This window comes from Pagrus pagrus, assembly GCF_965226575.1.
Source record: "Pagrus pagrus genome assembly, chromosome: 7".
Taxonomy (NCBI): domain Eukaryota; kingdom Metazoa; phylum Chordata; class Actinopteri; order Spariformes; family Sparidae; genus Pagrus; species Pagrus pagrus.
The window spans coordinates 28,074,521-28,101,128 of NC_140191.1; the positions used below are offsets into that span (position 1 = coordinate 28,074,521).

Consider the following 26,608-nt stretch of genomic DNA (forward strand, 5'->3'; position numbering starts at 1 on the left):
GAGAGACAGGCTACACATACGTAAAAAAAAAATATATTCAAATTTATTTTAAAATTGCTTTGAAAACACAACGGTAAAAGCTGAAAATCTCAGAAATTCAAAAAAATAAACATGTACAGTTGATCACTGTGTAAGGAAAAATACATCAACAGGAAAATTCAATCACTGTACTGTTGGTGAGACTTCAGTCACATTCATTATTAAAAACACACAAGTAAGAACTGTGCTGGGGAAAAAAGGGGGGGTACAGTATACAGACGGGCACAAAGACACATTGATAAGTATAGAAGTTGATCTCATGTACTGGCTACAAATCAATTTCCTTATTGCTAAACCTCATTTTCTCCATTACACAGAAAAAATACTAAAGTGACGTTGGCATTAGAAACAGGAATACAGATAACTTTCTGTTCATAATCTCCTCACATTTCGCTTGCTTTGAGCGCTTCCTGGAAGAAGTATATCCTTCTTGCGACGGCCTGCAGACCGACTGCCACACTCTCTGGAGCCATGGAAAGCACACAAGCAGGCTGTGCAAAACTGGAAGCCACAGTCAGCTCTGCTGCACACACCCTCCCCTTTCACTGAGTGACACCTTGCAGGATGCTGACATTGAGGGCAAGGCTTCAAGCATTCATCGCTGAAGAGGGTTTTAGCAACCTGAAAGAAAAAAGAAATAATTTGAATGGACAGCAAATGTTTATCGTGAACTAGAAATCTTATTCATCCTCCACTGAACTGAACCGGAATAAATTCAACTTAAAAACTCAATTTAATAGATACAATTACGACTTATAATCGTTTTAAGAAAATTCAGTGTTATTGTTGTCAAACTCACTTCTAGAAATTTATCCCGTTTGCTGCTGCTGCCTGAATGTAAGATGCTGTGCTGTAATGGGGTTAAAGTGCTATTTCCTGACTGCGGGGTGCAGAAGCTGGAGGACCTAGACTGTGCCTGAACTGTCTTCAGGGCCGACCTCTTCAACAGTGTGAGTCTGGTCTCTGCATCGGGGACATGGACAGCACCACCAAGCTATGACAAGACAAAAGCACAACATTAGAAGCTAATTTCAGCTATTAGTCACTGTAAGTCAGATCCACATCGAAAACAATCAGTCTGATGTTACTTTACACTGAATCACCTCAGACAGCTGCTGTTGTACTGTTCTCTGACATTATTTGTATTTACAGTACCAGACCCATCAATGTCATAGATGTTTTTTTCTTTGACAGCACATAGAAAATACTTGCTTGAGGCAGTCAGCAAAAGCCACAGTGCCAAGCACTTGGCCTGCCATTAGCAATAGTGACCAATATGGCAAATCTCCTACCTCAAGAGAAGCCGCTTCACTCAGGTGGTTTCTTCTCCTAAAACTAGCTCGCTTGTCTTGTTGGATGATTTCATTCCAGCTCTTGCAAACCTGACCACACCTGCCAAATACAAAGAAATGCATGCATGAAACCATATTTTCAGTAGGGTTCAGTATGGTTTTAAAAAAATCTTTGACTTCACAAGTTTCATTTTGACAAACACACATTCATACAAAAAATAAATAAATAAAAGTAAAATAAAATCATGATGATGTGACATTTGTAGGGGTCTGTACCAAATAAACATGTTTTGTTACATCTGGAGAACAAGATTTGTAGGCCAGGACATCTCTGCAAAACTACAGTACTTCATTATAGTGCTGCTCTGTCACACATTTCACCTTCATCGAAAAATTGCAGCTTCTAGTGATGTGAATATTGCTCCTGGCCATATTGCAATTTCGATTATATTTTGAGTAATCGTGCAGCCCTAGTTTTCAGCCATCATTGCACCTTTAATACCAATTGTGTCCTTGACTGCCCAATAAACAGAAGTCTAAACTTTTCAGATACACCTCCTGTTTTACAAATGTCACTGTTCTGCTCTTCAATACTTAAAACTGCATTGGTAATGTCGTCTACTTTAGTCTAAGCTAAACGTCTATTATATGTTGTATGAAATCTACAGGATCATGTAGCTTGTATGATTATATTCATATATTGATATATAACTTAATGCTGTAGTCATTAACGGTTCAATGAGTGACAAATTGAATTGGGACGCAACTTGACCTTTGAGAAGTAGGATGGTGTGCTGAGTTATACAGTAGATGTAACGAAACATGAAAGTAGTTTAAATTTTACTTCGTATATAATAATGAGATCTGAGTGTGTAGAAAACATGAGCTCCTCACCTGTAGATGCTTTCAGGGGTCAGGTGGCTGAGTATGACAGCCAGAATGTGCCTGAGGCTCCTTTTCTTCAGCTCTGTGAGTATGTCCACCTTCCCCAGGCCCATCTTCCTGCCGATTAGCCCTGCCAATGGCATTGTGGTCCTGAACAACTCTGGGGTTTGGGTCAATGTTGCTGTGGACTTCAGCTGTTCCTTCAGGCTTGGACTTTGGCCAACAAACATCTGGGCTTTCTGCTGGAACATAGCATGAACTAGCTGCAAAGCTGGAGTCAGGGAGAGGTTGACTGGGGTTGTCCTAAGAGGAGTTACATCTGCATTGGCAGGACCTGTGCTAAAAGGTGTCATTTTTTCTGACTTGATAGTACTCGCTCTTAGAGGGGTGGCATAGTCTTGTTTTGCCAAGGCCAAACTATCAGAGGTCACGCTATTACCACATTTAACAGAAAGGACTTGGTGAGGTGTGGGACTGTCAGCAAAAACGTCATCTTCTTTGCTGTGTCTGTGGCACTGATGAATTTGTTCATGCTTTCTGTCTGTTGGGTCTTCCTCAGACAGAGAGCCCCCTTCTTTAAGTGTAGAAAGTCTGTGCTGACGCTGCATACGGGAGCGCCGCTTTGTCTCTGCCAGATTTGGGGTTTCACAGTTTCCTCTGGAAGCAGAGAGCAGCAGCTCTTGGAATGAGCCATCGTGGTCCACCGAGGAGTCCTGGGATTTATCAAGGGTCAGGGAACTAAAACCACTGTCTTCACACACAGACCTGCACCCGGGTTACAAATGCATAACAATAAATACAGGAATGTTTTCTGATTAATGAAGGAAATATTTATTTATTTGTTGCCTTTCCAGGTATTCAATTAACAACTAAATTTAATATTTTGGAAATGTAGTAATTTAGAAAGTAAGAAAAAAAGCACATACCTGATGTATTTTGGTGTATGTATGGATGATGGTGTGCACAAGACACTTGAGCTGTCGTACAGGTTATTTGTTACACCGCTGATTGGTGATTGAGAGTTTTCCTTAGATGAGGTAGGCAGGAATTTGCTAAAGCATGGAGTCTCAATATTAATCTGATGAGAGGCAGAAATGCTCTCAGTGAAATGTGCATCTGAGAGTGAAACTCTTCTCTCAAAACTGGAAAGGTGACCAGAGTTGAGTTTACCATCTTCAAGAGTGGAGGTCCTGACTTGCAAGAAGAGGAGACGACGTTTTCTTCCTGACAGCAGCAGATCCTGCTCCAGTGTTAAAGTGCTTGATGTCAAAGACCCTGCAGTGTCTACAGAGTCAAAAGATGCACTGAGCCAGTGTTCAGACCTGACACCAATTGAGGATTCAGTCCTTCTGATGCATGGTGATCTCGTGTTGTCAGTTTTGACAGCTGTGGTGGGTCTGCACATTAGAAGTCTTTGTCGCAGAGAGGAGTCTCTTTTAGGGGTTTCACACCAGGTGAGCGCTGCTGGCCGCTGTATTTCCCTGTAGTCCTTACCGAAATATCTCACTGGTTCTCTGCTCCTCTCCTTAGGTGTGACAGAAAGCCTGAGGTTCTCTTTAGGTGTTTCACTGAACTCTACCGAAGAAGAATACCTAGAGGAGTCAGCTCCACTGATGCTCGGTGGGCTGTGGAATAAACCTGAGTATCCACTGTCAGAGCAGTCATCATAACACTTCTGGCCTTTGCAGCTTTCAAGGTAGATGTTTGATTCAGGAGTGCACTGCATTTTCCTCCTCCTGTGTGCACTCTTTGCCCCAGACACAATAAGGACCAAATGAGGATGATGTCAACTGACCTGTAGACAACATGAAAGTAGTGAGTGAAACTACTCAAGGACAACTAGCAGCAAGAACTGTGCATGTCAAGTAACTTCAAACAAATGCCAAACGAGAGCTTACGAGGGTAAAAATACACGAGAATAGAGCTAAACTAGCTTAAATGTTGCCCGTGCGTGCAATTGTTTCTAACTTATCATGTAGGACTCACTTTGTGATAAAATAGATGAGCCAGTTGATAAAGTTCTCGTTTTTTCGGTCGTTCTCAGCGTATTTACGAGAAGTATTAGTTTGTAAAACACAAATTGACAGAGTATGTCAGCTGGTTTAACGTCAAAGGTTCTCAGCTGTTTCATTAGCGTTGCTATGAGAGCGCCTGTTGTCGATTTAAATCCCCCCGTCGCATGCGCCATGATGCCGCTTTAAAGTGAGCTACAGCCGCCAAAACGAGAACCAGACAGACGGAGAACCTAGGGGGTGTATGCCAAGTGTCAACAAGGGGCCGTGCCACTCCAAACCCCTTTTTGTTTTTTTCCTTTTAAGTTAACGTTACACTATGAAAAATAGCGGAGATAACAGTAATTATTTGACAATTTAGCTTCGTCTGCGTTGCCTGCGAGAGGGCCAAAAATAACGACGTTACCGTGTGCGACGCCCCCTCCCAGGTTACAGACATCCGCAATTAGCTTGATGTGAAAACACACGTGTCACGGACAGAGCTGACTTTAGTATTAGGGTTTCATAACGAGGCCCAAGTTAGAGAAAATGTGACCGCGTATTGTAACGTTATGTCTTTGTAATTTTTTTCACAAACATAACTGACACACAGGCGAGTTATCAGTGTAAGGACGTTAGCCTCCTGCCACCACAAATACTGCTGTCAGCTGTATAGTGAATTGAAAAAGAAAATCATAGCCGAGAATTTAGCATTAAACATAGAAATATATATATTAAAAAAATACTCACTTCTAGATTAAACTGGGTTAACTCTAACGTAAAGGCCGTGGACTCGGAAATGTTGTTTCCTCAGGCTCAGTTCTAGGCCTCTGCTTGAACCCCCTCGTTGTTTCTGACTGTTACATGTTCACCTACAGGCAACAAGCAGGCACGCTTTCAAATTTGGAGCCCTCTGTTGACTGCGTCACGTGTTTCCGTTTTGGCCTGCAGCTTCCTTCCGTGTATGGTTACCATAGTAACAGACCCAGATGAGAGTTGGGGCGAACAGCAGCAGGTGAAGTTACTTCCCTTAACACTAACAGCGTTAAGTTCAGGTAAGAGCTGCACTTCAATTTCCTAAACGAAAATTCGGTATTGTCTTGACGTTAAGTCCTCGAATACGAACATATAACTCACATTTCATCACATTCTGTAGAGCTATTCACAGTAACGTTGGGTTAGCTGTCTTTAGTTAGCTAACAAGTTATAGCTATCGTTCAGAGCTACTGCTATTAAAAGAACAACATTGTTTGACATACTAACTCTGTAAACTGACATTCTTACCAGTCATGAGTGCAGATGCAGTTTCCTTTCTTCAATGTCAGTCCTCCACTAATGACTGCAGCGGGAAGGTCCCTGTGGAGCACCTGGACTATGATTATATTGAGAAATGCAAAGATGTAAAATACCTGGAAAAGATCTTGAGAGTACTGAGGTAAAAGTCACGCTGAGCTTCAGGCACGAGGAGGCACCGTTGATTTTGTATTCTCATCAAATATTCTATTCCTTTGTATTGTTGGTGAGCATTTCTCCATGTATATAATCTTCTCATCATTGGAAAAAATGTATATGCAATATTAAAAATAGATTATATACTACAGATTACAAAATGATAATAGAGCAAACACACTTAAGTCTAATAAATCTGACTGTAAAGATTGCTAGGAATTGAGCCTAAGTAATGTTTGACTTTGTGTAAAGGTCAGGCGATGAGGGCATTTATCCTCATCTGATCAAGTTCTGTGAGAATCACTTGGAGAAACTGGACCCAAGGAGCCGAGCTCTCAGGAAGAAAAACCCTGTGGCCACAGCAGCCAGCCTCTCTAAAGATGAGTGGAGCCAAATTGTTGATGAGTTGAAGGTATGCTACACATTATAGTATAGTTTTGTGTGTTTTGTAATCAATCCTGCTTAATACCACCTCTCATCTTATGTGACCGCTTCTCTTAAAATAAATCATAAACAATTTTAATATTAGATAATAATTATTCTACAGATGTGGCAAGAAGAAACCAAAAAGACTGAGACCTCACTAAAGCAGCAGACAATGTTCGACGATGCAGTGAACAAAAATGTGCCGCCTGTAAGAGGTTCCAATTGCTCCGTTCCGATGAGTCAGGTAAAAATCTTTCAACAATGTTGGAACATAATCATGTACATACACGTATATATACAAGAAAAATACTAAAATGAAGTCTTATGTCATCGCAGACTTCCCTTCCAAAAGAAAAGAGGAATTCTTCAAAACACACTCTCCCACGTGATTATCAAGAATGGGACAAGTGAGTCACTTCGTCTCTACATTTGTCTATTATATTCAGAAGAAAGAGCACTCTGTTACAGCAGCTGCAGGCCCTGTACATAAAAGGGTCTACATGTTTGACTTTGTAAAAGGCCTTAGCTTTGCCTCTTTAATTACAATGTTCCAGAGTTAAAAGACTGATGCTGTTTCAGAGCTTTATTCGCAGAATATCTTCCTTTAGCCAATTATTCTGTATCTTTCTCTATTTCCAGGTTTGATGTGGAAAAGGAATGTGAAAGAATCGATGGGAATGTTGTTGAAAAGGATCCACCTGTTGTTATAAACAACGGACAACCCAAAATCAAGACTAAAGTTGATGCTTCATGTAACGTATTATGTATTATGCATGTCATATTTGTTTTATGGTCATGGTGGCACATTGTGTATACTCCAGTTTTGTGGGCATGTGTCTGAAATGTCTGGTCTCTACAATATATCCAGTGCTGACACAACAGGAGAAGCTCCTTCTGGCAAATCGTGAAAAGGACAAAGGCAATGAAGCTTTCAGAGCAAACGATTATGAGGAGGCCATTGCCTACTACTCCAGGTCAGGCTCTTAAAACAACTCATTTATCATAGAAAGCACTTTACATCTCCGAAAGGAATTATATTATGTTGCCTGGCATTTAATTAGACTGCTGTCGTTCATTCAAGTCTGATTTCATTCCCACTTATTGTACCTCTAAGTGTTTGTCTACTAACCTCATTATAAATAAAGGTCTGTTTTTTTTTCTTGGGCTTCCATTACAGAAGCCTTTCCATTATACCAACTGTGGCTGCATTCAACAACAGAGCCCAGGCAGAGATCCACCTCAAGCACTGGCACAGTGCTATGAGAGACTGCCAGAAGGTACTGGAGCTGGAGCCAGGCAATATTAAAGGTGCTTTCCTTTTATACACAGTGGCACTTTTAGGGAGTTAAAATACATGTAAATAAAAATATGATTATAACGCTGGCATCATTTTACCTCAAAAACCTTTACTTTTGTGAAGCCTCTTTTTTGAATTTTCTTTATGTTTTAATAGTAGCTTCAATGTATGTTATGTACTGTATGTGATTTTTTTTTTCACCATCAGCCCTTCTACGCCGTGCCACTGTTTATTATCACACGGGCAACTTCCAAATGGCTACTGAAGACTTGAGGATCGTGCTGAGAGAAGAGCCGCAGAATGCTGCAGCCACTGTAGGTGATATTAGTTAAGTACAAGTAGTGTTTTTCCACCAGGTGTCACTATATTTGTTTGAGCTCAGGTACTTAAAAACAGATTGCAGCTGCTCCAACGTATTAATAAAATCATATGCAGTCTGTCATTACTGTCAATAGAGAGTGATGTAGCTTTTCTTTTGTGTTAGATGATTACCCAGGATGAACTTTAATTTGTCACCCTGACCACATTGTTTATATGTCCCAATTATGTACTATATATTAGGACTGAATGTACTGTAGGTGAATGGAGGGCAGGAATGTTCCACAAGCCATTCACTATAGCTCAGTAGTATATGGATGATTGGAGCATCAGGGTTTCCCCTTTGCTTACTTACTGAACCAAATACACACAAAAATATGTTTCAAACACTGACTTTAAGTTAGTTACGTAAAAGTTTTCCATCTAATTTTATTATATAGGTTCAATGTTATTGTTTACATTTAATGCAGAGTTTCATGTTGAGTCAATGTGCATTAAATAACTAGATGTGTGATTTTCTATTTATCCATTTTAAATGCATTACTTTTATGTGTCAAACTTGAATTATAAACACTGGAATAAACACATTATTTCTATGTAGACATTCTCCTTAACTTTATGCGTACTATTCGAAAAACATAAGGTTTATTTGTAAGACTGCATTAAGCTAATCTAATCACACTAAGTTATTTAATTTATTTACATTGACTCATGATAGAAAACTTTGAATTACACGAACTTAAAAAATAAAATTAGATTGAAATTTCACATGTAATTAAAATACTTAAGATCAATATTTTAGGCTCTTTTTTTTTTTGAGTGCAGGATAGGGTTTCTACTGTTGACAATTCTAATGTGTGAATTATTTTTTTAAAGCAACTTCTGTCTAATACTGAGAAGAAGATGAAGGAATTTCAACCAGAGCAGCAACGCACAGGCAAAAAAATTCTCATCCAAGAAGTAGAAGAGGAAGATGACAACAGTTACGATGAGAGAAAAGCCGAACAGACTGGTGAGATTGTTTGAACGCCTACATAATGAATATTAATATCCATAATATGTACGCACAGAAACTAAAAACAAGCCCATGACCATTTATAATTCCTCAAATCCATCCAGAAATCTATCTATGATCAATTTAAATGAAAGTAGCATTCTCTTAGCTATATTTAACATAACACTGACAGTCAGCTTTTTAAATCAGCATTTGTTATCTGTTGTGTCTAAAGCAGCATTAAGCAGTTGTTTAAATATTGTTGCCTCAAGGCAGTGCATTGAGAACAAGCTCTTATTTACTGATAGGTAGGTTAAATGACTAAATTTGCTTAGTTCTACAGTAGTTCAACAAATCTATTGGCATGGTTGATACTATCTGCACTTTATTTTAACATAATACAGAAACACAGGTGTGGATATACAAGAGCTGCACCTATCAGTCTGCTAATCGATTGAAAGAAAAATATTTGCCAACTATTTTGATAATTGATTCATCTTTTAAGTCAGTTTTCAAACAAACATGTCAAACGTTTGCTGTTCCAGCCTCTCAAATGTAAGGATTTGCTCCTTTTTAGTCATTTGTGATAGTAAATAAACAGTCTTTGAGTTTTACACTGCTGATTTGACAAAAGAAAAAAAGTTTGGGCTGTCACTTTGGGCTCTGGGAAATAGTGATGAGCATTTTTCACTTTTTTGACATTTTATGGAGTCTATTTGTCAATTTGTTTGACTATTTGTCAATTAATTATGAAAGTAGTCGGCAGATTAATCGATAATGAAGATAATTTTTTGTTGCAGCCCTAAGATACTCACTGTATGGTCAGCCAATAAACAATTGTTGTTCAGAAATTCAATATATATATATGTATTTTATTTCAGGTAGTTTAGAAACAGTGTCATCTTTACATAGCTTTTCCACCAGAGGACTGGACTCAGTTGTAAATTGTCATTCATAATTCTTTAATAACCAATTTTTAAAGTATCCTTATCAAAATTATATTTTTACATTATGTTTTTATGTTACAAACGAGTGTGGGCTGATAAAATATCTCTTTCTCAAATATTGGTAGTTGGCCTCAATAATCCAGTAACGGTTTCAGTAGTTTGTGTACTCACCACAGCGCTGAAATTTAAATGTTCTGTATATAGACTTGCTGAATACTGTGTGTACTGTAAATATTCAGTATTTTGTGAGGGCATATGTATTTTTACACCATACTGTATCATGACTGTTGATTTAGTCCACACTGTAGCTGCCCTGCTATAGGATTTGCCCTCTAATCCACTCATTATTTAAAACCTGAGGAAGCTTCAGCAATTCTGGTAATAGTAGGCCAGTCATTTTCATCATAAACCCTTCTGTCTGCCTGGGCTATAGATAGAGGAAACTCCCCCTGTTCCCCTGGGTAACGTGACATACTGCGTGTGTTAGCCGCCCAACCCCCACCCAGTACTTCTGTAATTCACTGCTGAGAGTGGCTGCTTCCTGGAACTCCCCCTTTGAAGTGGCTCTGTCATGTGTGTCCAACCCTCCCCCACTGTGATGTAACCACTGACTCCTTCCTGTGGGTGTGTCTCCCCCTCCACTCTGTGTCTCCCTGTGCCTCTCCCTCCCTCCCTCTCCCTCTTCCAGCTTGTCCGGTTGAACCTAGCCAGCCTGTGGGAGGGGAGGAGAGCTCAGCCGCTCCTGCTGAAAGGGGAGACATGGGAAACGCTCAAAAAAAGCCCCACGGCAGAGGGGACGGGGGTCCACACAGTGAGTACAACAACTCCCACCATGGACACTGGAGGACTAAAGGAGGCAACTCTGACAAGTACAAAGTCGCGCAGGAGTCCAAGGTAACCAATGGAACGAGCAAGAGGGGCTCGACAGCTTCAGTCCAGGCAGATCAGAGCAGCAGCGGTAAGGGGTCTTCGGTTGGAGGAAATGCAGGGGAAACTGTCAACCTTGATGCTCCATGTGGAGCCCTGCCCCCACCTCTGTCCCGGCTAAAGAATGAGGGAAACCTGCTGTTTAAAAATGGACAGTTTGCCGATGCACTGGAGAAATACTCACAAGCCATTCAAGGCTACACAGATTCAGGTAGGGTGGAAGAGTCCTCACAGTAGGTGCTATTCTTGTTATTATAGTCTGAGGTGGCTGATGGTAGCTCAGTCATTAAGTGTGTAAGGTTTTGGGTTGTGTATGACATTGGAAAGAAGTTAATGATGCGCCTCCATGACAGTAAACAGAACATTTCTACTGACATCAGTGTGTTATAAACATGCTGTGACTTGTAACAAATGGCCCATAGTTTAACTGACTAATGTTTCATAACCAGTCACACCCATATTTGAATAAATATTGTTTTATGGTGTTTAATCGTCAAAAGCTCATGAAGCTGTTTCTTCTAACTTGCCACTGCATTAGTAAATCAAAGGCCATGACCTTGCAGTTATAATGCTAGGGCTCCTATTTATTTGATGTGGTTTTTAACACAATGCACCAAAAAGGATATTTTCCATAAGAAAAAGGATACCTAAACAACAGAATTATTATTATTTCTCCCAGAAGCAGTCCACAGTAGTGCACATATAGTTTAAAAACAGTAACAAATATGTCATTATTCAGGAGTTTAAATGTTGGGCTGTTTGTTGGTGTATTTAGAGACTTGACCCTACAGCAATGCGTCACAATGTGGCTGTTGTGGACAGTGTTTCTGTTTTAGCCTCAACCCGGCGCTAAGCCTCTCAGCTCAGGTCTGTCCGGGTCACGTGAACGCTAACCACTCACTGTGAAATTGAATCTGTGGGACTGCAGCTATAAATCTCATGGAGAGGGAGAAAGTGAGCGATTGATGGAGGGAGAGCGAGTGCTGCATGTCAGGCCCATCCACCATCAAACATACTCTCTCTGCCTTAATGTACTCACTAGCCAGTGTACTACTGGATGTGAAAGTGACTGAACAAAGGCATCATCCAAGGCCCATCGTCTGACAGACGTAGGGAACATGTAATGCAGACAGACTGGAGCTGATTGCAGAAATGATAATATATTCTTTAAGCCCCTTTAAACCTCTTAAACACACTGTGTCTCAGTGGTCTGTCATAAAGGGACCCTTCCAAAACAAAACTCACAATAATGGTCTTTTACAGGGTCTCAAAGTCATGTTTGGGTCAGTATATAGATGCCCTAGTTTATACCTTTAACATAGTGTACATGCTCTACTGTCACAGTAACCTCACTTAGTGTGAGCAGTTGCTGAGACATCATCATCACTGCCTCACAGTGTCATCATCCATAATCTGATTTCATCTGATGAGGTGGCATGCTAAGCTGACTGTACTTATTGTCTCTATGTCTGTAATATTCACGATAGGCCTATCTGATTTGACTGTGTCAGTGATAATGATGGTGGTTGAAACTGAGTGAAATACCTGTTAGGAAAGTGGAGAGAATAACAAATACACTGTGTGCCGTCCATCTGAGCAACTCACTGAACTTTCAGGAAAAAATGTCTTATAAGTGGTTTGATGCGCTTTTCCTTGGTCCTCATCTACCTTGTGTCTTTCCAACTTGTCAGCCCTGGAACTCGCTGTGGTACTGTGCAATAGTAGGATGTATTAGTGGAAGACAAGGTAGGCCTTCTTCCTGCTCTAGGTCCAAACAAAGAGTTTAAGGAACTTGTATTATCCTGTATGAAGTCCAGATTCTTACAAGTTCAGTTAAAAACACTGAAGTTACTCAGATAAGCAGATCAATGAACGTACAAGCATAAACAATTGTTGCATGTGCGAATCTAGCTTTAAAGTAATCCTGCATTCAGCGTGAGGTAGATAAAATGTCAGGTTAGTGCTTTACAATTAAGTGGTTTTGAAAGTCAAAGTTCCCATGATGTTGCAACATTACAAGTTCTTCATTTAGTCAGCAGAGCACCCATTGCTACACACACGTACACAGCACAAAAGGTAGTATTTGACGGACACTAAACTTTTAATTGAAGCTTTAGCAAATACAGACTTGCTCTTGTTAAAGCCACACCTGGGCCAAGCAAGAGGTTCTTTGAACCCTTTTTAATGAGCCCAACCGATTTTTTGGAGCCATTGTTGATACCAGTGTTAGGGAGTAAAAGAATTAGATATTGATACATCGGCCAATATGATCCTTCAAATGTGGTTATCAAACTGCTACAGATATGTAGCAGAGGCAGGATATTTCACAGTTAAACAACACACTTTATTTTCTAAAATGATATCAGTGCAGTAACACAGTTAACTTCAATGAGAATTTAATAATTGTAAATGACCACAAGTACAACAGTCTGTTAGTTCAGAAAATGTCACTTTACTGTAATGCAGCCTTTAAATCAGGAGAAGACATCAAATGCCAAAGATTATAACGAAATCTAAAATCTAAGACAATACATAGTCTCATATCACAATATTAATATAATATCCATATATTGCCTAGCCATAATCTCAAGCATCTTTTTCTGCATTTTAATCTAAAATAAAATATCTATCATATCAGTGCATATTGGACAACAAATATATCCACGATGTGGACCGATAACATCGACCAAACAGTACGTCAGTCAGGCTACTTCTTAAATTATGCCATTTTTACAGATATTCTCTATAACAGTTCCAGTTTCTGAGTTGTACTCCCAAAGTATTATACATGTTGTTTCTGTGATATTCTTATAGTGATATTCTTTTTTTTATACAGGGCTTGATAGTCCAGAGGATCTAAGTGTTCTGTATTCTAACAGAGCAGCTTGCTACCTGAAAGATGGCAACAGTCAAGACTGCATACAGGACTGCACAAGGTGAGAAAATGTATTTACTGATGTAACACCCTGCGTATAAGTGTAGCGAGAAGTAATGTTAGCAGCGGGTGTCAACCTATGTTCGCTGGGTCTTATCTTACGAACTCAACACGCCTTTCCAATTTCTCATAGACAGTGTGTTGTAAGGGATTTTCATTAATCTCTTAAGAAGTTGTTTTATACGCTGCAAACTCAAACTGAAGGAACCACCCATGTGAAAGCCTTTAAATACTTGTTATTTAAAGATGTTTGCTTAAGGTCCAACTTTGAGGACAAACAAGAACATTAGGTTGTTTGATAGTTTCTCCACACATAGCTGACGGTACACATAATAAATACAGTACAGTAAGTCTACTTTGAAATCATATACATAGATTTCATATATATATATATATATATATATATATATATATATATATATATATATATATATATATATATATATATATATATATTTCCAATCCAGACCTACAGTACTCTTAGAGAGTGGCATCTATAGCAGAGGCAGCAGACTTGATCCTTTGCTCCTGTCTCACCTCATCTATTTATACCAACCAGAGCCCTGGAGCTGCAGCCATTCTCCCTCAAGCCCCTCCTGCGCCGGGCCATGGCTTATGATACCCTGGAGCGCTACCGTAAGGCCTATGTGGATTACAAGACCGTCCTGCAGATAGACATCAGCGTGCAGGCAGCACACGACAGCGTCAACAGGTATTAGCCTTCGCACTTCAGCTGAGAGGCTGCAGAGGGCAGGGAGACGTCAGTACTGAAACACACAACTGACTGAATGAGTTTTAACTTTCATATTAACCCTTTTAATGGTGTCACCGGCAGCACAAAGCCAGCAATTGGATGTAACTGAATGTTACAGTGCCCATGGCAGCTATTCCAATGACTTTTTGGAGATTTTATTGACTTTTATCAATTAATATAACATTATTTCTGTGCTCTAAATCCAGAAAATTGCATTATAACATAATCAGAAGACTAAATTTAAACACATTAAATAAATAAGCAGGCAAAGTCTAATAAGTGGCCAACAGATTTAGCTGGTGTTCAAAAGCAGCTCTCGCAATAGGCTAATTATGGCTGTCAGAGTGCATGTCCTCCCACTGTTATGCAATAGGAACACTCACCTGGCTTCTTTGTGTTCAGGAGTACCAGAGGGTGGGAGCTTTGGTGTCCACAACTCCACATATTATAAAATTGAACAATTTGATGCTTGTATACAAAACACATTAAATTTAAGAAATATATTTTTTGCAAACACTTGCTTTCTGTGAGCCATTTATACTTTCTGGTCTGTGTGTGACTGTGTATAGTATATTACATTTTTATGTGTTCATGTGTAACAACAATGTATTGACTGATCTGCATCCCCCTCCAGGATCACGCGGCAGCTGATTGAGCAGGACGGTACAGAGTGGAGAGAGAAACTTCCAGAAATTCCTCTGGTACCTCTGTCAGCTCAGCAGCACCGCAAAGAGGAACCACCGAGCGCAGAGGTCCTCCAGGCTCGAGCAGAGAAGGCAGCCAGGGATGCAGGTATTTTTTGAAAAAGTCATAATTGCCATGACCATTGAAGTTTGTCCAGACACAGACTACACTCACTGGTGTGAATCAGGCAAAAAGTACTCTTGAAAATTCTTAGTGCACTTCTAGTCTTGATGAGTCTTACAGTGTTTTGAGACACCAACAGTCCTACAGACTGTAAATCCTTAATTGAAACTCTGGAATTATAAATACAAGTGTGGTACAACAGTATATGATATACTTAAAAAAAATGCTAACAGATTAGCTCCACCATGACCAGCTATAACACTAAAATTATATGGTCACATGAACGTATCAATGTTAAGTATCCAGTAGTATCACAGTTAAACACCCACGGGGACAATTTTGTTTTCATTGAGTACTTCAGCATTGACATTAAGCTAAGAATAATTACGTTCTTTTACCTAGGTAATATTTTCAATATAGGACTCTTACCTAAATGTCCCATATTGTAGAAAGATTTTCATACTAAAGCAGGTTCATGTGGTATATAAATACTGTAAAAGTATTCAAACGTTCCTCTGACAAACGCACACTGCCTGTATTCAGAAATTGTGCCTTTAAATCATCAATATAATATAGGACTAGATAACCAATGCAAGGATGGCGACTATTTAGTCCAATGGGAGCGGCTTGCCTGGCACATATGCCAATAAAGTGTCTAGCTTCCAGGTTCACATACTGGTTATCTGGCCCACTGATTTTGTGCAGTAGTGTTCATCCCATTATGTCTCTGGCCCATAGATCTATTATAGAACTAGATATCAACCCAAAGATAGCGCCTATGCAGTCCAGTGAGAATTGCTTGCCTGGTGCATACCCCAGAAAATGTTTCTAGTTTCCAGGTGTACTTCCTGGTTATATGCAAGGAACCTAAAAAAGAAGGAAGGGTCATTACGTCACCAAATCTTGCTTTTGTGCCAGACTGTGGGGACAGCTTTATTGAAGTCTATGGGAGGTGCATGGAGAAACACACTAAAACTGAACATATCTACTTCATATGACTTCTGATGAAGAAATGCCTCCACAAAATGAAAGAACACACTTCATCAGAGAGTAGGTTAACACATTGTTCGTCCCTCTATTTCGTTGCTCCTGTTTGCAGTGTAATTTGATCACGATATGATTAGCCTTGTCGATCATTTTGAAAAAAAAGATCAGTCATTAACGTATCATTATTGGGTTTAAGTGTGTTTCTCCATTAACTCCCATGGACTTCAATACAGCTGTCCCCAATCTGGCGCCAACGTAAGATTTGATGAAGTAATGACCCTTACAACTTTTTTAGTTTCCTTGGTTATGCAGTACAGTGAATTTACACAGTAGTGTTTTTACTGCTGGCCCCGCCCATGAGTTCCTGACGTCACATTTTTTAAAAATTACTTTCCACAGCACACAAAAAGTTGTACAATTATGAAACCTCCATGGATCAAGAATTGATAATATAAACAGTCATAATTGCTCTTTTGGCTACGGGGGAATTTTTAGCTGCAATACTGCAAATGGCCACTTGGCAAAATTGGACATAAGGCTGAGTATATTCAGTTTAAAATAATACATTCATGGTTAAAGCAAGTCTTCAGGACTTCCATAAGTTTGTGATTTCATATCTTAGCCATGTGATCAGCACAGCCATGGTCGCAAGAACACGGCAGAGCAGAGGTGGAAACACGGTGGGCAGTGTCTGCTCAGGCATGTGAGAGCAGAGCAATTTTCATGAGGGGGGCCTTAAAGAGAGACAGAGGGTGAATAGAGGTGCTGCAGCACTGGATAGTATGAGAAAAGTAATGTGTTATACGAGCATTTAAGAATGTAAACATTTTCTAGTAGACACTCAAACAATAAGTAAGAACCTGAAAATGACCTTAGTATGTTTAATGTAAGTAAAGTATTTTTACATTGTTAATGAATAGATGAGAATAGACCTATTAGTTGTTTCCTGGTCAGGAGGAGACAGGAGGAAGATGTTAAAGGCCTTATTTTTATATAAGTGGACGTGTCACCTCTGTTCCCTGACCATGCAGTTTCTCCATTCCCTGGGCTGTGCTTCAGCTGTTATTTTTAAACTCTAATGAAAGAATAGACCTGCTGGCACAGTTTTTTACTCCCAGAAGACACTTTGCAGCAGATTGATTAGCCCTTAGTCCGCCCTATAACTGATTGCTGACTTAACTCTCATGCTTCATGTCCAGCTGGCACAGCATTAATTTCATGGTTTTTAACCCTCAAGCTTTACAGCACAGAAGGCTGACACATTTCTTTGTGTTAGGTTTTCTTGGAAATAAAAGAGAGGTCGATTAAAATGTACTCAAAGTGTCAATTTAAACAGAAAGGAGAGTTAAATTGTACTAATAAGTGTTGTCTTTTCCTGTATTAAAGGCTGCGTGGTTATGCCATTTTGTCTTAATAATTACCAAAAGTCATTATTGTCACAATATCGACATCGAGGTATTTGGTCAAAAATATTGTGATATTTGATTTTGTTGTCCAGTCCTAACATTTATGCAATGCTTTTGAGGAGATTTAAAAATACTGAGACATATATTGTATTACAATATAGCCTGTACAATATATGGTCATATCTCCCAGATCCATGTGTGAATAAGCACCACTTTACTTTGTCTGCCAGAAAGAAAAGCAGAAATCCGTTTCACAGCTTTGAAGCAAGAAGGGAATGACTTTGTGAAGAAGGGCCAATACCAAGATGCACAGGGAAAGTACACTGAATGCCTTAAGATAAAGCCTGACGAGTGTGCTATCTACACCAACAGGTTGGTACACACACCTCAACATGAACACACAGACACTGCTGTGTCTCTTTCACTTTCTGTTCCTCAATTATTTCCTATACTTCCCATGGTTTGCTTTCTTTATAAAGCAGGGATGTCAGGAAATACACAGAAAATCTGTTAATTTGTTTGGATAAATTAAAACAGACTGATTAATTATCCCCAGCTGTCGTCTGTCAGGAGGTTCATTCAGCTCTGCATTCAGCTAATCCCAAGCAGTTGTCAGTCTGTCACTGGCAGTAAATTAGCTGTATTGTTGGTAAGTTTGAACTGAATGGCAGAGGCTCAGGAAACAGCTGCCTGCTACACCTTTGTTTATCACATCTCCACTTATAGCCACCATCATATTATCTTACATCTGAAGAGAAATACAGCCAGCATGCAGCAGGCAGGTCTGACTGCATTGTCTGCCCCGCTCCTTTCTTTTTTAAAATAGAGGGTAGATTGTTGATCATGTCACTAAAGAAACTGTGATGCTGAGGTTAGAAATGTGCTATTGTGTGTTCATTTTTGAGTGTGTATGTTGAGCTCTACATCTATAGCCACAGCAGAGCTAACACACACTTTCTGCTGTCTCACAGCAGCTGAGACCCATTTGAATGAAAATACTGACAACACATTCATGAAAAACTCAAAGCTAGTTGAGAAAACGTCAGACATGTAAATTCTATCTCACATCATATGAAAATGATCTATTTCCTGCCTTCTGCCTGTATTGTCAAGTCTGATCCACAGACTCACAAACTCATGGTACAGTCATGGTCAAAAGTTTACATACACTTGTAAAGAGCATGTATATCAGGGCATTCTAGAGTTCCAATCATCTCTACAACTCTCATTTTGGTGAGTGAATGGAACACATACTACTTTGTCAGAAAAAACATTCAAGTGTGGTTCAATAATGATTTTACTTTTTTAGGTCTTCTGAAAATGTGATCATATCTGCCAGGTCAAAAATGTACATACAGCAACTTGAACCATCAATTAGAGATTACAAAAAGTGTCAATCAAATGTTCAATGTTCAATCAAATGTTCTTTGTAGCACGGTCTCTTAACTTCTTCTGAGTGATAACAGCTGGTGACTTTTCTGGGTCCATTTTAATAGGGCTTGTTTGATACACCCACTAGTCTCAGCCACAAACACTACAATAGGAAAGTCTAAGAAGCTCAGCATTGATCTGACAGAGCACATTATTGACTTGAACAAGTCAGGAAAGTCACTTGGAGACATTTCAGAGCAGTTACAGGTCCCAAGATCAACTGTGCAAACAATTGTTTGTAAGTATAAAGTGCATGGCACAGTTGTGTCACTGCCATAGTCAGGAAGAAAATGCAAACTTTCACCTGCTGCTGAGAGAAGATTGCTCAGGATGGTCAAGAGACAACCAAAAACTACCAAAAATCAAGTCTGCAATGAACTGGAAGCTGCTGGAAGACAGGTGTCAGTGTCCAGTCAAGCCTGTTTTGCATTACCACGGGCTGAGAGGCTGTTATGCAAGAAAGAAGCCATTGCTTCAGATGCGGCACCTTAAAGTTTGGTCACAATGACCAGCAATATGTTTGGAGGCCTTTAACCCCAAGAACACCACACCTACTGTCAGGCATGGTGCTCGTAGTATTATGCTGTGGGGCTGTTTTGCTGCCAGTGGATCTGCTGCTCTAAAGAAAGTAAATGGAACAATGAAGAAGGAGGATTATCTCCAAATTCTTCACGAGAACCTTAAATCATCAGCCAGAAGATTGGGTCTTGGGTGCAGTTGGGTGTTCCAACAGGACAATGATCCCAAACACACGTCAAAAGTGGTAAAGGAATGGATCAATCAGGCTAGAATTAAGGTTTTGGCCCATCAAGAACATGTGGACTGTGCTGAACAAACAAGTCTGTGCCAGGAAGCTAATACATTTTGTAGCACTTCAACAATTCTGTCAAGAGGAGTGGTTAAAAATTCAGTCAGAGGTCTACCAGGAGCTTGTGGATAAAAGTTAAAAGTGCCTAATAGAGTTGAAAATAGCATTATTATGTCAGATTTGGTCGCATTTTCAGAATGAATAAATAATAAGTACATATTCCTATAATCAGTCACTTATTGAAGCAAACTTCATGAATGTTTTTGTGACAAAGTAGTGTGTTCCACTCATTCCATCACAGAAAAATGAGAGTTGTAGAAATCACTGGAACTGAAAACTGCCATGATATTATATGTTCTTTACAAGTGTATGTAAACTTTTTACCGCAACTGTACCTTTTAGCTATGCATCGAGTATGATTAGCTGCTGGTGGCAAAAATAAGTATCACAAGTGGCATGGGTGTGTTTGCAGAGCCCTGTGCTATTTGAAGCTGGAGAGGTTTACTGAAGCCAAGCAGGACTGTGATGCAGCACTGAAAATGGAGCCAACCAATAAGAAGGCCTTCTACAGACGAGCCTTGGCCAATAAAGGCCTCAAGGTAAAGAGAGCTGTTCATTAATGACTCAAGGGAATGTGCTTATTTAAAAGAAGGACTGGAGGGAAATCTTTGAATTCACCTCAGATTGTGTGTGAACGAGGCATATAATTTGATTTCTCCCTCTGTGTAAAATGTCACTTGAAGCTGATTTCATCTGTCCCTCCACCAGGACTACCTGGCGTGCAGCACTGACCTGCAGGAGGTGCTGCAGCAGGATCCCAACGTGCAAGAGGCTGAGAAAGAGCTTGAGGAGGTCACAGTGCTGCTTAGACAGAGTCTGGCCAACGCCATGACTTCACCAGCCAAAACCAGGAAGACTGTCCCCATCACAGAGGTATGTACACATCTATAGTACTTTATAGTTTTTGATGAACATTTCAGATCTGTGCAGAGCCATAGTGGAAATCTGTCCTTGTGGCTTTGTGGTTGAGATCCATACCATGTGACTGCAGCGTCTTCGGCTTGATTCTGGCCTGTGAGCTTTGCTACACACTAGAGCAACAGTATCTCAGACGAGGGCTCATGACATCAGATTTTCACTACACAATTATCATGACCAAACAAATTCAGGATAACTTTATATATAAATATTATCGCAATATCTATAGAAATTTGGGGGGAAATGCTAGCAATTAAGTCTACCTTTGACCTTGTTTACTGTGTGTTTTGTTGTTGTTTGTATTTTTGGCAAATGGATTACCCTCAAAATTTAGGGAGGTGAAGAGAGAGTCTGAAACCAATACTTTAAAAGAAAGCGCACAAAAAGAAACACTTTAATGACTAGTGAAAAGGCAACTGAGCGATATAGTGACACCCCTCTCTGAAACGCTCATACTAGGCAGCGCTGTTCAAATATAATTCAATATTCTGTTAATATGTAGCCTGCTTCTCACTCAAAATGTTTTCAGAAACATATTTTAGTGTTCTGTTTAGCTATGATATGAGAATGAAAATGGCACTAAGATGCACACTAACATGCACTAAACAAAACAAAAACAAAGAACAGAGAGCTGATATTACAAAACACACTGGGGGAATGTGATGTCATTCTTAGTTCAGGGCATCATTAAAAAAGTGGGAAGACATCAAGAAGCAAAACATTGAAACAAGTAAAGAAATAGGAAAATATGCTAAAATAGACTCGGTTTAAAAGAGACAAGACTAAAGAATAAAAGTCACAGTTCAGTTCAAAGCCTTCAAATTGCTTCAATGAAAGGCAGTGGCAAACAAAAAGGTCTTCGGCCTTGATTTAAAAGAGGTGAGAGTTGGAGCACTGCTTCGCCATGTTTAGTTTGACTCTAGGGACTGAAAGCAAACCTGTATCTGACGACCTCAGAGGTCTGGATGGTTCATAACGTAGTAGCACATCAGAAATGTATTTTTGGGCCTAAACCATTCAGTGCTTATAAACCAACAGCAGGAGTTTGAAATCCATTCTTTGACAGACAGGAAGCCAGTGTAAAGATCTGAGAACTGGAGTGATGTGATCTACTTTTTTGGTTCTTGTTAGGACTCGAGCAGCAGCGTTCTGAATCAGCTGCAGCTGTCTGATGGATTTTTTTAGAGTCCTGTAAAGACACCGTTACAGTAGTCAAGTCTGCTGAAGATAAATGCATGGACAAGTTTTCCAAATCCTGCTGAGACATAAGTTTTTTAATCCTTGATGTATTGTTAAGGTGATAGTTGGCTGACTTTGTAATTGTCTTAGTGTGGCTGCCGAAAGTCAGGTCTGAGTGCATGATTAAGACAAGATTCCTGGCTTGGTTTGTAGTTTTCAACATTATGGATTGAAGCTGAGCAGAAGCTTTTAGTTGTCCTTCCTTGGCTCCAAAATCAATTATTTCAGTCTTATCTTTGTTTAACTGAAGAAAACTACTTAGCGTTAGTATGGGATTATAGTCCCCTGTTGAGATGGTTATGTACATTTGTGTGTCATCTGTATAACTATGGTGACATACTTTGTTGTTTTCCATTATCTGAGCTAGGGGAAACATGTAAATGTTGAATAGTAGAGGCCCCAGAATGGAGCCCTGGGGTACTCAACGTCATTTTCATCTGCTCAGATGTGTAATTATTACCCATAGAGAAAAAATAGTCTATGTAGTAGTAGTTGGATAATTGTTCAGCTGTTGAAAAACAGCTTTTTCAATGATTTTACTTAAAATTGGGAGGTTTGATATGGCCCTTTTAATTATTCATTGTTAATGTGTCTAGATTGTTCTTCTTCACGAGTGGTTTAATAACTGCAGTTTTCATGGCTTGTGGGAAGACACCTGAGAAAAGAGACATGTTGACAATCTGTAGCAGATCTGGAGCTACACAGTCTGAAACTTTTTTGAAGAACCCAGCTGGTAATCTATCAAGGCAGCAGGAGGAAGATTGTGTTGTAAGTGTTGTTTTATGTCTTGCATGTTTTTGTAATTGATTGGATCAAATTGTGTCATGGTATTTGAGTTGGCAGTGAAGAAGGATGCAAATTCGTTACAGGCCCTGGTAGATAGATGTTCAGAGGCTACTGGCACAGGAGGGTTTGTTAGCCTGTCGACAGTAGCAAACAGGGCACTTGCATTATTATTGTTTTTGGTGATAATGTCTGAGAAGAAGGACTGCCTTGACTTTTTTGGTCTCTTCTAGTTTCTCTTTATAAAAGTCAAAATGAACCTGGAGATTTGTTTTTCGCCACCTGCGCTCAGCTTTTCGACATTCCTTTTTTTTCCATTTTGACCAGCGTGGCTTTTCTCCAGGGAGATTTTATGTCACTAGAGACCACCTTCACTTTAGTGGGTGCAATGGCATCAATGACATTTGTAATTTTAGAACTGAAATGATTTACAAGATCATGACAGAGAACCTGGAGACGGGAGGTGTGAAAGAGAAAGCCTCAATGAATATGTCACTGGTGTTTTCAGTGATGTAGCATTTTGAGACGACCTCAGTTTGAACATTTGTGTACACAGATATATCACTGTCAAAGAAAACACAGTGATGATCAGAGAGAGCAACAGCAGATACCAGAACCTTAGATATGTTCAAACCCTGTTGTGTGTGTGGGCTGCATCACATGCTGAGTGAGTCCAAAGTTATTAAGGACACAACACATTTCTTTGGTCCCTCTGTCCTCGGGTTTGTCAGCTTGGATGTTAAAGTTACCAACAATGAACACACAATCAAAATCAGTGCAGATAAGAGACAGTAGCTCAGCAAAGTAATCAAAAAAAATATTTACAGTATTAAATGGCCTGTAAATATTTAGAAATATGGCCAGAGAAGATGAGTTTATCAGAAAAACACCATCAGTGGAAGACAAATGTAGCTCTGTGTCTGATGAATGTTTTTTGGTTCAGGATCCTTTTCAGGAGTTGCAGTTGTATCCATCAGAACTTTATATACACACAGTCTTGTTCCTTTGGTTTCCTTTTTTTTATCCAGTACCCCAATTTATTTCTGCGCGGTGTCTCATCTTTTTAATTGACAAATCAACTGTGAGTGCTTCCTGCCCATCAACGTTATGAAAGTGCTCCCAGACAGCTAACACTGTCCATGTACAAAATGAAGGGGAGTTTTATTTCCATCACCAAAAATACAGCATCTACTCAAACTTTGCTACTCAGTGCTATGCTGCTTTCTCTGTGATAGCATGCTCAAAAAAAGAAAAACCAGGGCCAGATGACATTAATAACCAGCACATATCGTAGTGGATATCTGAATTAAAACCAAATGATTTGTTCAAAAGGAGAGAATGATTTCTTTAAGACGTGCCCTAGTGTGCTCTTGGCTTCATAACACCTGCCTACTTTGTTCTGGGCTCTCATTCTGATATCAATGTATTACATAAGGCAGTATGCGCAGAAAGTAAGCATTGCCATCTTTCCTCAAAGTTGAAAGCCTCTTCAACGACACCTTTCCCATGTCTCCCCTGTCTCCCCTGTAAATCCACTTCCATCACCATCTTCTTCCTCAGGTTGAGGGTGACAAGGAAACGTCAGCCGTTCCTAACTCAGAGAGCAGCTGCAGAGGAGAGGACATCTCCATCAACCTGCAGCCAGCCAACGCCTATGAGTTTGGCCAGGCTCTGAACGCAGCTCGCTGCTGTGGAAACACAGCAGCCTGCGCTGACCTGCTGGCCTCCACAGCCCCGGAGATGCTTCCCCAGCTCCTGAGCACCCAGCTGGACGGACACGCCATCAGCTTCATCATGCAGGGGCTAGACACCCACCTGGAGAAAGACCCAGATCTGGTCTATCAACACCTCAATCATCTGCATACAACTGAAAGGTTCTCGGTAAGACGTGGTTTATGATCATTTCATGGAGGTTTTTATGATTTACAAAGTCCTACAATCTGGAAAGATATGAAATTTGTTGAAGTCACATTTCATTTCAGAGCACACATTTAATATGGGAAATGGTACACCTAAAATAATCATTATTGTTGTTTTGTAAGTGTCCTCAGCAGCTGAGGGTTTGGTGAGAAATGATGACATGCAGTTTTTGCAGGTTGTACTGATGCTGCTGGAGAAGGACGAGCGTCGTCACATGACTCAGCTGTTCGAGCATCTGTCTGCTGTGGAGAGTGCCGAGTTCACTAAGAACGATGTTCAGAATCTGGCCAACAAATACATCTGACCCTCCTCCCCCCTGCTCTCTGCTGCATGAGCTGCTGCACCACTACAACTCTTGGATCTATGCAAAGCACTGCACAAGAACTGACTACACAAAGGCAGGAAGCTGCAGAATGTGCCCCAGAGCAATACAATGGAACTGAGTCACATTCATACAACTGGTCTGTACTGTAAATGATTTGATCACTGTATGTTTGAGTGACAGTTTAAGGAATATATTTTTCTCTCCAGAATGTTTTACTATGCAGATTTACTTTTGTACCACCACTAAGCATTAGCATTGGACAGCAGGCAGGAAGTGTGATACTATGGACCTTTCACTGATGTACTGATAAATAGGGCCCCATATAAACTGTTATGTAAGGCTACAGGTGCTCAAGTGCTTCCCTTACAGGCAGGTGAGTTTGCTCAGGACAGGCTCATGTTCCCACAACTGGGCTCCAGTTTAATATGGAGCACTTCCAGCTTCTGTCAGACACCAGCTATGACCAGAAATATTCAGTGCTTGCTGAATATTACAAAGTAAAGGAACATGTGAGGTCATTTGCTACTTGAGCTAATTGAGATGTCCCTTGCTGCAGGACAAAAACTCAAGATAAAGAAGGGGTTTTATTATGACCAGATGAACTGCATTATCTCTGCAGAATAAATGATATGTTATTGCTATGATAACAGTATCTATTGGACTGATATCTACTGGCAATGTTTTTAGGAGATATACAGATACATACATGACTCAGATGCTTGTTTGTTTATTCAGCTATGCAATTAGCAAATCTGAGTTCTGATGTAAAATCACTCTTAAAAGGTCACTCCACCAGTTTTACACATTTACACATTAAGTTGTGTTTACGGGTCTTGGGGAGTACTACTGCATATGTGAAAAAAGTAGTATAAAGCTTTTTGTGGCTCCAGAGGAAGCTGCATGTAACCTGATATATTGCCTCCAGTGATGTCACTCTGTGGCTAAGTTGGTATGCATTGTGAATAACTTACAGTAGGTGGCAGGTTTTGAAAGGCAGTCCTCTGGTCTAGCATTGCACTCGTATAATACTGTTGAACTCATTATGGACTGTTTAAAAACAAATGATTAAAATTGATACAGTAGAACAAGGGATATTGTCTCTTTAATCAACACATTCCTCTTCCTTTTCAAAACCTGGTGCCTATATTACCCACAATGCAACGTAGCCACTGGGTGACATCACTGGAGGCAATTTATGAGATTACATGTGATTTCCTCTGGAGCCACAAAGGTTTTTCTCCAGTTTTTCCATATACGCAGTGGTACTCCCCAAGGCCTGTAAATACACTTTAATGTGCAAAATTTGTGGTCACCCTTTAAAGGCTGGTGACATAAAGTCACTCATCCTGTTTGTTTACCAAATTAGCCCACCGGCCAACTCACGTTTGCACATCAGTCTTCACAGCGGTGCAGCCATGCAGATGTGTACGCACACAGGAGAGAAGCAGCATCTTTATGAGATGTGTGCCTTGGATTTCAGACTAGGGGTCGACTTACATTTTAGTGAGTGTGCACATACTCCTAAAGAGAGAGAATATATTTATGTCATTCAGTAGATTTTATCAGAATGTTAAATGGCTTGGATTTATGCATCATAAATCATACATGTATTCACTTAGCTACATGCACGTAATTGTTTAAAATGTCATTTATTTGCTAACTTAATCTGT

General features: G+C 39.9%; 2 protein-coding genes across 3 annotated transcripts; one reads left to right on the top strand and one right to left on the bottom strand.

Moving 5' to 3' along the window:
- Nucleotides 1–21: 21 nt before the first annotated feature.
- fbxo43 (F-box protein 43) lies at nt 22–5,084 on the bottom strand. 2 transcript variants are annotated; one of them, XM_084357855.1, is made up of 6 exons: nt 4,958–5,084; nt 3,143–4,011; nt 2,226–2,981; nt 1,332–1,431; nt 839–1,033; nt 22–660 (listed from the first exon to the last, which is right to left on the bottom strand). In XM_084357855.1, exons 2-6 carry the CDS (start codon nt 3,940–3,942, stop codon nt 412–414), a joined length of 2,100 nt encoding a protein of 699 aa, XP_084213981.1. In that variant the 5' UTR covers nt 3,943–4,011; nt 4,958–5,084; the 3' UTR covers nt 22–411. The 2 variants fall into 2 exon arrangements, with proteins under 2 accessions (XP_084213981.1, XP_084213982.1); XM_084357856.1 differs by lacking the exon at nt 4,958–5,084 and adding an exon at nt 4,203–4,549.
- Nucleotides 5,085–5,156: 72 nt separating this feature from the next.
- Nucleotides 5,157–25,590, top strand: LOC311260249 (sperm-associated antigen 1-like). The gene is made up of 19 exons (XM_084357853.1): nt 5,157–5,262; nt 5,495–5,642; nt 5,909–6,068; nt 6,204–6,326; nt 6,419–6,489; nt 6,722–6,834; nt 6,951–7,056; nt 7,260–7,390; nt 7,587–7,693; nt 8,574–8,709; nt 10,327–10,776; nt 13,402–13,501; nt 14,060–14,212; nt 14,889–15,046; nt 17,685–17,826; nt 20,166–20,292; nt 20,462–20,626; nt 24,254–24,574; nt 24,789–25,590. The coding sequence occupies exons 1-19, from the start codon at nt 5,172–5,174 to the stop codon at nt 24,915–24,917; spliced, it is 2,931 nt and encodes a 976-aa protein (XP_084213979.1). The 5' UTR covers nt 5,157–5,171; the 3' UTR covers nt 24,918–25,590.
- Nucleotides 25,591–26,608: the final 1,018 nt, after the last annotated feature.